This window comes from Manacus candei, unplaced genomic scaffold (assembly GCF_025592945.1).
Source record: "Manacus candei isolate 608988 ecotype Guabito, Panama unplaced genomic scaffold, ASM2559294v1 h1tg000023l, whole genome shotgun sequence".
Lineage (NCBI taxonomy): Eukaryota > Metazoa > Chordata > Aves > Passeriformes > Pipridae > Manacus > Manacus candei.
Window position 1 is genome coordinate 24,074,983 of NW_026138071.1, and position 12,696 is coordinate 24,087,678.

The 12,696-nt window shown below is 46.1% G+C and overlaps 1 protein-coding gene across 2 annotated transcripts in view; it reads left to right on the forward strand.

The window, feature by feature from the left end:
* Positions 1-3,949: 3,949 nt before the first annotated feature.
* Positions 3,950-12,696, forward strand: part of BARD1 (BRCA1 associated RING domain 1) — a 41,862-nt gene continuing 33,115 nt past the window's right edge. For both annotated transcript variants that reach the window (XM_051786769.1, XM_051786770.1), the window contains exons 1-3: positions 3,950-4,141; positions 4,243-4,299; positions 7,890-8,035. In XM_051786769.1, coding sequence (XP_051642729.1) covers positions 3,987-4,141; positions 4,243-4,299; positions 7,890-8,035 — 358 coding nt within the window. In that variant the 5' untranslated portion in view covers positions 3,950-3,986. The remainder of the gene's footprint in view (positions 4,142-4,242; positions 4,300-7,889; positions 8,036-12,696) is intronic.

Below are 12,696 nucleotides of genomic sequence, written 5' to 3' on the forward strand. Positions count from 1 at the left end.
CCTTCCCCGTCAGCCGCCGAGCCCAGCCCATCCTTCAGCGTGGGTTTTGCTGTGAAGCCCCACATTGTTTGAAAATCACATTAACAGTTTAGCACGGCGGAGATGATCGTTGCCTCAGCGGGGCACGGAGCTGATTCATGCACGTACCCAACGCCGCTGTCTCACTATATCACACCACTGCCGAAACCGCTTTACTGGCTTTCTGTCATGCAACAAATTTATTTTAAAGTGTGTGGGCCTTATACTGCCTGGAATGGCTTTAGTTGTACTTTAAATACTGCATAAACCAAATTTAGAGACGTATTTCTTGCTTCCCTCTGTTCCCTGCATCATTTTTTTTGCTCCTGACTGTCCAATTGGTAGCAGTAATTCACTGCAGAGGAAGACGTTTCTCAGATTTCCGAGAGCGCCAACTCCTTAACCTTTATGAAATTAAGGAGAATGAATCACTCGTGACTTTTACATCTTTCTTGAACACAAGTATTTGTTAGCTTCAGGCTGCCCAGGGCAGTGCTTTGGCTCAGTTTAACTTAGTTGTAAATGTTTGTAAATTCCCACATAATGTCTCAGCACAATGGAGACTGTGCGTGCACACGTGGATTTATTGGGAGAGACACTAAACATATTTCAGCTGGAGGGAAGGAAGATGAGGCACTTATCTGGTTTACTGTCCTATACAGTATATATTGGCATCTCATATTTTGTGAACATAAATGCCAGGTTGACTCAAGAGATCTGTGGATCAAGTGTTGTTTGTAACCTGTTCTGAATGCTTCAAATTGCATTAAAGTTTCATCTCGGCAGCGAGGCCTTTTGCCATCTTTCAGTATCCCCAGTGCCCTAGGAGATGCTGGGAGCTGGGATTTTGGAGCACAGGATGAGCACACAACAGCCAAGTAAGAGGGAGTAGTAGGATGTAAAGGTTGCATCTGGTAACTGTTTATTTTTAAGGGAAAAAAGACGCATTTAGCTTACTTTGTGAGTTTATCCTGGTTTTGTCAATATGAGGGAGCAGGTTCCTGTCCCAGTTTCATCCTCTGCAGCCCAAGGAAAGGAGTGAGGGTGCCCTGTCCAGCTGTGCCCCTTGCTGTCATCCCTCTCCTGCATCCCGGTGTTTTGGTGCATGCACATAGGGTGGGAAGAGGCACCAGGAATGTGCCACTCCCCCACCTTGCAGGGCTTGGGGACAAGCTCCCCTTTGGGCAGAGCAGGCCCAGGGCATGTCTGCCTTCCCCTTTCCCTCCTCCAGGGGAGTCAAGGACGGTGCTGTGCTCTGTAGCAGCTCACTGCAGTCAGATCCTGCCAGAAACAGATCTGGGAGCATCTGGCAGCTACAAGTGTCTCTCACAAGGTGTGATTTTCCTTTGGTTTTGTTGTACTTCCACGCTCGCCTCGGCGGCTGTTGTTCCCTTCCACAGAGCCGCTTCCCTCGGCGGCAGGGATCCCGCCGGTCCGCACGGCCGGGGATGATGGGCCGTCAGCAAGGGGGACACTGCGCCGTGCTATTAACGCAGCGGGGGGGTCCCTGAGCACCAGAAAACAACAGGCTATTACAGAGACAGCCGCACTTTTCACAGCTGGATCCAAGCGCACTGATGCAGCTCCCGTGCTGTCGATGACAACAAACAGCCCTCCTCTCCGTGCCAGGGAAACGAGACGTGTGAGGATGGGGATGCCTGCATCCATCCCTCTCCGGCTCGGATTCTGCAAGGACAGCATCACTGCAAGGGACAGGCTGTTGTTTAGGACTCTCCACGGTTTCTCTTCTCATGGATAAGGATTGGGAGTTATCATGGATGCAGAGAAAGCCGAGACAGTGTTTTCTGGGGTCAAGCAGGTTAGGAGATACGATGACATGGCTAATAAAGGCTGAACATGCCATCATTCAAATCAGCGTGATGCTGCTTCACCCTGTCAAGTGTCAGCTTGACAAATGTTCTCAGATCAATGGAGCTGAGAGATTTCACAATTCTGCATCCTGCATAGCGCTCATCTCCTTGCACCTCTGGCTACTATTAGTAACAAAGATTTACCCTTCTCTAAATAAAGCAAAAAAATTAATAAAAATCCCAGTTCAAACCATTCCCAGTGTTCAGGAGCCACAGAGGGAACAAACTACCAAAGCAGAAGAGTGTGACACCCGAAAACTGGAGAACCTCCTTCTTGGAAGACATTAATAGTTTATTAAGAAATACTTTCAGCCCTGATTTAACACTCATTTAAGTAGAAGTCCTTCTCTCTAGATAAGGTAAATCTGGGATGCTGCTCTGACGGCTGTTTTCTACGACTGTCACCAACCAAATTTTGTAGCTCCACACCACCACATCCTTTTATGATGAAGTTCCCTCAAAGAATAACTTGCTCGCTTTAATCATGTTTTCTCTGAGATTTATAGCTTGATGCTTATTCACTGACGGAGCTTCTCCACGTGAAATGTCAGTAAGCCCGTTATAAATCGCTCCTGGCATTCCTGCTCTATCTTTTACTTGGCCAGGAGTATTCCTACCTGAAAGTGATAAATTCCTGCTATAACTGCTTTATGTGCTCCAGTAATTATGCTGTAGAGGGATGGCAGGGGCTGCGTGTGTGGAGGTACCGCCTAAAAAACAGAAACCTGTAAAAAGTGGGAGATTGGGCTGAACCCTGAGGTGCTGCAGGAAACACAGGCTGAGGGAAAAACCACTCTGGCAACCTGAAACAACAGTGACTGGTGAGTTATTTCTGTTAGACTGAAGCAGGGGAATGGGCAGAAGAGAGGGAAGAAAATGAATTTTTTAAATTCAAGGCGGAAATGTGTCGGCACAGGGGAAGGCGCCCTGCCTGGTCTGGGTGCCAGGCATGAGGGGTGGATGCCCTCAGCCCCAGCATGCTGTGTCCACCCACCTGTCTAAGGCCTCCTTTGGGTAGGGGATATTTATAGTGTGTTAGATGTGTTATAGATGCACAAACACTGGAAAGACATAGGGTATTTGATTGATTTGGGTGCTATTGTGGTATCTAGATGGGCCAAGACCAACGGCATGAGGTTCAACAGGATTCAATGCCAGGTCCAATAGTTTGGCCACAACAACCCCCTGCAGTGCTACAGGCTGGGGGAAGGGGGGCTGGAAAGCAGCCCAAAGGCAAAGGATCTGGGGGTGCTGGTCAACAGCAGCCAAATATAAGCCATTGTATGCCCAGGTGGTCAAGAAAGCCAATGGCATCTGGCCTGTAGCGTGGCCAGCAGGACCAGGGCAGTGACTGTCGCCCTGTGCTGGGCACTGCCGAGGCCACACCTCGAGTGCTGTGTTCAGTTCTGAGCCCCTCCGTTCAGGAAGGACATAGAGGGGCTGGAGCGTGTCCAGAGAAAGGCAGTGGAGCTGGGGAAGGGTCTGGAGCACATGTCCTGTGAAGAGCAGCTGAGGGAGCTGGGGGGGCTCAGCCTGGAGAAAAGGAGGCTCAGGGGGGACCTTCTCGCTCTCTGCAACTCCCTGACAGGAGGGGGGAGCCGGGGGCAGTTCGGGCTCTGCTCCCAGGGAACAAGGGACAGAACAAGGGGAAATGGACTGGAGCTGTTCAGGTCGCGGAGGTTCAGCCTGGACATCAGGAAGCATTTCTTCACAGAAAAGGAGATTAGACATTGGAATGGGCTGCCCAGGCAAGTGGTGGATTCACCATCCCTGGAGGTATTTAAGGAAATGCCGGATGTGGCACTCAGTGCCACGGTCTAGTTGCCATGGTGGTGTCGGGTCACAGGCTGGACTCATATGATCTCAGAGGTCTTTTCCAAGCTAACTGACCGTCACTCCGTGACCGGATCCCGGCTTTCCCCCGCCCCGCCCTTTCCCTCCCCTCAGGGCGGCCCCGCCCCGCTCGCGGAGCGCGGGAAGCGCCGGGGGCGGTGAGCGCGTGCGTGGCTCGCGCGCCTGCGCGGTGGCGGCGGGCGGGGAATTTAGAGCGGCGGCGGGAAGCGCGCGGGGAAGGGAAGGGCTGAGGGCAGGAGAGCGATGAGGGAGGCGCTGCGCGGCCGCTCGGGCAACCAGCCGGCCCCGGACGGCCACCTCCGCACTGTCGACCCCCCCATGGCGTCCCCCGGGCAGCCCTGGTCCCGCACCCGCGCCGCGCTGGGGCGGCTGGAGAGGGCGCTGAGCTGCTCCCGCTGGTAATGGGCGACCCCCTTTCCCTTCTCCTCCTTCCCCCGCGGTTCTTGCCGTGAGGGCGCGCGTGTTAAAAGTGCCGTGTTTCTCCCTCCTGTGCCCACAGCGCCGGCGTCCTGCGGCAGCCCGTGTGCCTGGGGCAGTGCGAGCACGTCTTCTGCCTGTAAGTACCGGGCCCGCCCCGCCGTGCTGTGGGCACGGGGTGGGGAGGTGGCACCGGCGGGGCTTCCTGGCTCTTTCGGGGGGCTGAGGGGGAGAGGAAGGCGGGAGCTGCCGTCCCCCTGTGGGTCCCCTGCCAGAGGGTTGGTTTAGGCTTCAGGATGCTGGCCTGGTGTGAAGGGAGCCCTCAGTCTGATGGAGGGGGTTGTCCACCTGTAGCGGGATTAGAACTGCAAAACAACTTCCAGTTCTCATAATCTCTTAACTTCTTCCTCTTCCTCTCCTCATAACAAACAAAAAAAGGAGCAGCCTGGGAAGATGCTCCCTGTTTCCAAGGGGATTTTGCTCTGCCGGGGGGGGAGTGAGTGCTGCTTGTCCTTGCCCTGGCCTCCTGCTCTGCTGTGGCATCGCCCCTTCAGATCTCCGCTGCAGCTCCTCCTGTATTCCTGCCCGTCCAAACACGTTAGGATAGCAGGATTACCTCTGCTTACAGTTTGTTAAATAATCCGAGTGCTTTAAAAAAAAAAACGGAGTTATGTTGGAAACATTCTGGTACAAAGCACTTCTGAGGAGGTGGTGGTCACTTGGCCTGTTTTAGGACAACTCACTGCATCGTCAGTACAGGCAGAGTCTGAAATGTTTGTGCCCCAGAATCTCATTTGGTGGTGGAACCTTTTGGCTGCCCTGTATGTCACTGCTCTTCACAGCATGCAAATGCAGACACGGGGAGTTAAAAGGTCAGTGGTATATCTTGAACAGTTTCTCTGCACAGCAGAGGTGTGAGAAGCCTGATAAAATATGTTTGTTACAGTGGAGAGGATAAATACCTTCTAACCTCTGCTTGTAAGCCAGTCTAGATATTCAGCTTTGCCTCTTGACACTGTAATCGCTATGTCAGTAAAAGCAGAGGAAAGCCCTTCCTCCCTGATGGATGTGTATCCACTCCCTGTATTCAGCTGCACCCTTCTCATTGGAGCTTACAGTGCTGAAGGCCTGAAGGGTGAAGTGCAAGTAAAATATTTTCTTGCTTTTTAAGGAATAACTGATTATAGGACAGATGCCCTCAGTGTCTCCTCCCCCAGTATGGATGTATTAAAAGATGCACAATGATTTATTTCTCTCCAGACATGTGTGCTCTTTCCCAGCTGTGGCCATTAATTGTTGTAGAAGATTCTTGAAGAGGGACTTTTTACAAGGGTGTGTAGTGACAGGAGAAGGGGCAATGTCTTCAAATTGGCAGAAAGTAGATATTAGGAAGAAATTCTTCCCTGTGATGGTGGTGAGATCCAGACACAGGTTGCCCAGAGGACCTGTGGCTGCCCCACCCCTGGAAGTGTTCAAGGCCATGGCAAGGGTGTGGAACCAGCTGGTCTTTAAGGTCCCTTCCAACCCAAGCCATTCTGTGATCCTGCTGTCTGGAGGAATTTTTTTCTTATTTGTTTCCTTTATATGACCTGCCTACAGATTTCTGGGGGTTATTTTACCAAGTAGCTTGTACAGGTTACTTATAAACATGATTGTGTGGCTTAATAAATGTAATTGTTTAGTTGTTGGTTGTCTAAGGCCTTGTGGTTTCATTTTGGAAGATCAGAAGACAATGCAGTTTGTATTGGTGAGGCTGGAAAGAATAGCTAAGAGGAGTCTTAAGCACTCGTTAGCAGCTATTTCTTGCTCCAGATGAAGGAGTCCATTTGCTGTTATCTGAGTTATTGTTATACCTAGTCTTTTCTCTTTTGTATACCTGACCTTTTAGCAGCAATTTGATGTGTCCTTTGATGACCGAGTCTTGGATAGCTGCTATTTTTTTAAATAAACCTAAGGAAATTTAGATTAATTTGTTTAGAAGCAGATTATGTAGGGCACGGGTCCACTCTGCAGTATTTTGACATGAGGTGATTCTGATCCACTGCCGAAGACAAACATTTATTAATACACCTGGGAAGGAGTGGGGTGGATGGCCAGAGCTGGCTGCTGATAGATGAGGTGAAATATGTGAAACTAATGAACTGCAGTAATCAGGTCACACATAATAGAACTGGTTCTCCCTCAGCAGGGTTTTATTATGGACGGGGATATTTATTAAGATCGGTTTCTGCAGTTTTGTCTGCGTAGCTCTACCAGGTTAGCCTCAGTCATTATCCACTAACTATAAAGCCCCAACAGCTAGAATTACTTAAGCAATGTTGTAGTATAAAAGTCATTCTGCATTTCCTTTGCTGTGCCTTTTACAGGCATGGGAAACCTGAGGCCGACTTCCCCAGAGAATGAGACCTGGTTGGTCCTTCCCTTTGCTCCAAGTGGTTTGTCAGTGTCATCTGGAATATGTCAGAGCCAGGAACTGTATTTCAGTCTCCCAATCACAGCAGTGTCTCAGCCACGAGGTCCTTTTCCTACTCAGAGCACAAAACACACCTGGCAGCAATTTTTGCATACCAAATTTCCTCCCTTGGGATTAGCTGAACGCATGATTCATGTGTGGTGTTTGAGGGAGAGATGCTGGTGCAGAGAACAGATCTGAAAATACCTTTCTCCTTAAAGGAAGTGGCAGTAGCTTTAATTTTGGTATGTTTTGTTTAACTGATATGCTACTAGCTTTGGGGTGTATGAATGTTTAGAGTCAAGATGTATAGGTTCTGATCTTCTTTTTCTTGATATTACTGCCTTGATATTGCTTGCTGTCTGTTCCTCTGAGTGTTTAACATGATCTGCTCACATTTACTTGTATGCCTTTGGCTAGAATTGTGTGTGCTACGTAGGGGTGAGTAAGGGAGACTTTGAAAATCAATTCAGTCTTGGGTATTTGAAACCATGAGCTGTATTTAATAGGATAGATTGTAGATGAGAAGTAACAATGGCCCTTGAATGTTGCAGTTCAGAAGGGAAAGCATAAGGGCTTCTCACTGGCCTAATCAAAAGAAGATAAGATTTTAGGCTGATATGGGGAGAGTAGTACTGCTGAGGAGGTACAGGTGTTAAATGACCACTACCAAGTAAATGTTTCCCCACCCACCCCACCTTGATCATCTGACATAAGAACTCTGAAAGAGAGAGTGATAGAATACTCTGAACACCTGCAGATCCTCATGGGACTTCATACAGAAAAGTGTTCAGACAGGTGAATCTTCACAATATCAAGAAAATTTTAAGTGGGGAAAAAGCAGAAATGATAGTTTACTGTGGGTTGGCTTTCTGGCACTTGTTTAAAAATGGAAGACTGCAGAATAGCAGGTGTGAAAGGACGTGTGGTTTTAACTGTTCAAGCCTAATTGTTACCTGGAGGCAGACAGCAGTGGAGATTTAGCATTTCTTGAAAATTTGGGTCAGCTTCTAAATGGGGAAGTCACAAGACACCACATTTTTCATGACAGTGTCCTGACAAGGCTCTGGACTTGGCTTGCTTAATTATGTTCAGCTTGTCACTTGCCAAGATAAATATGTGCTGTCCTGCATTTGTGACTCCCTGGTGGGGTTTACAACAGTGGTCTGTCAGGGCTAAAATAAGAGCTTCTCGCTGAGTGCTTGCCTGTGGGGCGGTTGATAGCGAGCACAGTTCTTAACTTGTGCTGGAAAATGGACTTTTCATTTGCCTTTCAGATCCTGCGTGGGCGACTGTGTTGGCACGGAGTGCCCCGTGTGCCACGTGCCAGCCTGGCTGCAGGATGCCCAGATCAACCGGCAGCTGGACTCCGTGATCCAGCTGTGCAGCAAACTGCGGGAGCTGCTGGGCACGGACACCCCCGGTAAGGGTCACCCGGCACGGCCGCAGGGTCCTGACTGCTCCCTCTCATCTCCCAGGCTGTGTGGGGAACGGGCAGTGCAGCCCTGCTTAACATTCCGAAGGGCTCTTCCAAATCATGTTTGGAAAATTTGATTTGAAGAGAACTGTCTGTATGGATTGCTCGTTCCTTGAATCTGTTTTACGAAGAAATCCGCATGAGCGGGTTGGTCCATAATTCATTAGAACCTGTCTTCCAAAATCAGATGAAAGTGGGAGAGACTGCCAAGTCACGTGGCACAAACCAGGGGCCCCAGTTGTCATATCCTGGGCTCTTAGGTGAGCCCCAGTGTGTGATGTTCTGCACTGTATGAGGGGCCCCTGTTAAAGGATCGATGCATGTATTCTCTCGCCCCTCGTGTTCCTGTGCACTGAGGCGTGTGTGCTGCCCCGGTAATTTTCAGTTTAGGGTTTTTGCACATGGCAAAAATTATGCACGTTCCTTGCCTAAAAGGGGAAGGAAGCAAGTCTTAACTCATTTATTTTCTGGTCCCTAACAATCTGCTGCAGTGGAGTTTTGTCACTGCTGACTGTGCTGGAAGATTGCAGAGAATGTACTCTGGGAATTCATCTTTATCAAATTTTGGACTGTTTGTGAAAGGAGTTAAAAATGAAGTGAAATAAGTGTAGGTGAATGTATGTCTCTTTTGCAAGCTCAGAAGGAGCATTTATGTAATATCGAGTTTTAGAAAACATTTATTTAGCTGTCAGATATAGAAAAGGTACTTCTTCCTTCATTGTTGCTTCCTAATATGTTTGTCTAAATTAACGATTCTTTTTTTATGTCTAATCCCATCAGCACCTTCATTCATTTATGGAGTAGCTCTTTATTGACATCAGAATGCATTTAAGTGAGGAGGCTGGAAGCCTGTGTCCAACTATAAAGGAATACATTTTGTATAAATATAAAATCCTATGGTGATTAAATATTCTGGAGCATAGAAAACATAGATGATGGCTTAAACAGGATTTCAGGGAAATATTTTAAGTGATGAAGGCTTTGAAAAACACACTTGGAAGAGAATCTCTGGGAGGAGCTGTTTGTGATGCTGTAAATAAAGCATTTAAAATACAACATGGTATTATTGGTAGTATTGATACTGTTCAGATGCTTTGGAGGACTCTTACAGATGGATTAACTCTTAGAAGTGGTATGATGTTTAACTGTACTAGGAATTGAGCAATACATTTAGTCCCATAGTTCTTAAAAAATAAAGTCTGCATGGTGTGGCTAAACAGCAGAACAAAATGAGGTTCTTTTTATCATCCCTTGTTCTGACTTCAGACATGAAATTGAAGTTTACAAGAGCGTTATATTTGGAGCTAAAGTGAGGAACTGGTGTGGGAGAGGACTTTCTACCACTTGTAATCTTTGCAGTGTGCTAAGGATTAGTACAGTGGCCCTTTGGATGTTTCATACCAAGGTTAAGAGAAAAACCTCCTGAGCTGGTGATAGTTCACTGTCAGGAATGGCTTGGATGCATCAGTAAATGAGCACACCTCTGAGAACAACCAATTCTGTGCTGTAAAAAAACCCCATATTGTTGGAAATCACAGGATGTTGTAGCTTCAGAGATTTTGAGAGCAAATCCTTTGGGATGTGTTGTCCCTCATCTTGGGCAAATCCATCACCTCCCATAGATATATGCCTTGAACTTAATGTATCCAAAGTGAAATATGTTTGAGTTTGGAGAATCAGGGCCTCTCCTGTTGGGGACTTGCTTTCATGCTCTTACAGCACTGTACTTCTGTCAACAATATTTTCTTCTCTTTTTTTTTTCTTTTTTCTTAGAAGGTCAGAAATTGTACTTTTATGTTCCAGTAAAGGAAATAGACCGAAAAATCAATCTTTCAGTGGAGGAAAGGAAGAGAAGCAGTTGAAACAAAGAATATTTCCATATATTTATGTCTCTTTTGTGTATTTGCTTTATATGCCTTGTTTTGTTGTTGTGGCTCGTATCAAGGCTTCTCTTTGAGAACCTTGTTGACACTGAAATTTCTAATGCAAGTGCATCCTGCTACCCTTTTTTTAGTCTGTGACAGAGCTAGTGAGTGCAGCAAGTTGTGTGTTTTTATTTAAAAAGCCCCAGAACTGCTGTGACTGAAAAGGATAGGGTTAAGCTCACATATTGAATGTTTCAAGTACAAAAATCCCTGTACCCTGAGGTTCCACAGTAGATATGAGAGGGATCTCACTTTGTATTCCGTTGGGATAAGAATAGCTTTTGCCAAGCAGCATGTGCATTGTAAGAAGCAGCAGCAAGTAATTCAGGAAAGGCTGCACAAAACAGCTAATATTTCCCTTCTAAATTAAAGGGAAACACAACAAATGACACTGCTGGGACAACTGAAGGAAGATTGACAAATGACAAAGCTGAAACTGGATAGAAAATGCAAATTAGGGGTAGAAAATTCTCAAACTATAGGTAGCAAATGCTGGTCTCAAAATTAATTCACTTGTTAGAGATGTTATATTCTTAGTCTATGGCGAGGTGAGGAGAGCTGTGTGACCTTCTCACTGCCCTGTGTTGTACCTTTACAAGGGCAGTGGGGAGCTGGGGGGCTGGCAGGATTCACAGGTGGGTGTCTGCACCTCAGACTCTTTGGCTCTGATCCTGCAGCACCCAGGGTATTGTGAGAACTGGCTCTGGGGGATGATGGGCTTCGTGGGGGGGAATTAACAGGAACTTGTTGAATCATGGGCATAGTGTATATGATACACTAGAGAGGAAGGAAGCTGATTTACAGTGATGGTTTTGAAAGTGAATTCCTAAATACTTCAGCAGATTTTTTTTGTGTGATGCTCTATAAAATGAAGAGATTGTTGTTGATTTTCAGAATAATTCTTTATAGATGATTTTACCTTATTCTGTGTAACATAATGTGCTTCACTCTAATACAGTCAAACTAAGCCTTCCTCCCCTCTTCTCAGACAGAGCTGGACCTTGCAGGTGCTGGTCAAAGCTTCCTAAGCTCATGCTGATGATGGTGGACAGTGGGAGAGATCAACTTTTTATCAGCCTTTATAGTATCATGACTTAGTTTTGCATTTGCTGATGTGGAGGGAAAGATGTTGAACTTCTGTTGTAACAGATTACATTGCATTTCATATGTGCTGTGACATTTTTCATAATAGCTAAAGATGAGGTTTTGAATAGTTGGAATTTCTCCCTTTCCCCACCCTGTGTTGAATACTTAGCTTGCAAAATAATCATTCTTCAGTGAAGGCACTAATGTTGCACAGATGGTACCAAAGCTCTTCCCTTTGATTTTTAATAAGGGACTAGTTTGTCAAAGAGATTTCTCAACTTCTGTTCTGAAACCCGTAATAGAGAATAATTTGAAAGGCACACAATGTGCATCATTATATTCCTTTGATGCAGATTAATGATAGCTAAACCACATTTTCTAATTGCTCCTTTTTTCTCCCCTGCTCTAGCCTGTTATTGCAGTGCAGCAGAACTTGGAGATGGAGCTCTAGTTGCAAGGCACTGCCTATCTCCTCATATTTTTTTCTACTCTCAACTCTTTTAACATTCAAGGAATTCGACTCTATTAAATGTCAGCATTAAGAAACGTGTGCACATTATGTGCAAATAAGTCTAATTTAGAAAGAATTCAGTTAATGTATTGTGTGTATGAATGTTACGTTTAATAGGTAATGGAGAGTAAATTTACTGCATTTATTAAAGGCTGATTCTAATACTGTTATTGTGCATGCTCTTTACAGTATTGCAGATGCTTAAAATCTGGGATTAGTAAGGCATGCTCTACTGATTTACCTTGTCTCAATGCATCTCTAAAAAATGTTGGGAGGACACTTATGTATTAAAAAGATAATTAAGTCTAAATCATATATAGTAATTTTTTTTCATTCCTGTTGAGATGCAAGCTCTGGCTTCCAGCTTGGAGACAGCAAAGAATTCATTGGGATCGATTTTTCTGTGAGCAATTTTCTCTGAAGGTAGTTTAACTGAATGCACTTAGCTTGCTAGATAATGCCCTCTTAATATAAATTAACATTTACATATTAAACCATAAGAACTTCCTTTCATCATCTTAGCACTGCACCTCTTCTCTCTGTCTCCCTCTCACAGCTCTGGGTCCATCAAAAGATTCAATTTTCGGGGAGGATAGATTGGTCATTTGACCAAATTACTTCTGCTCCCTCTGTTGTCCTCTTTGGAAACGGAGGAAAGGGTAGCAGAGTCTAAGAATTACCATTTTTTGCAGATGCTACTGTTCAGGTAAAGTTGATGTTAGCTACAGAGTATTCCAGAGGATGGAAGAGTGGCTGGGAGATGCCACACAGCCTGGCAGAAGGGCAGCTTCTCCCCCAGCAGGCTGTGGAGGTGCCCTGGGTGTGCTGGGATGGATCTCTCTGACAGCAGGTGTTCTCAGGTGCCCCCCTGTTCTAAAACATGCAGTGTGCTCTTTTGCACCTGAAGTAGTTGCATGTGAGGAAAAGTAATTCTGGGAAACTATCTGGTGTATTGTTATATTTTCAGCAGGTTTTTAATAACCTGACTAATAAGGCCCTGCTGAGCAGCCGGTAATGAACAGATTGGTTTGGGAACCCTTGTGGTGGATTGTTCCCAGGCTTTCTTGCTGCCAGAAGTGGTATGT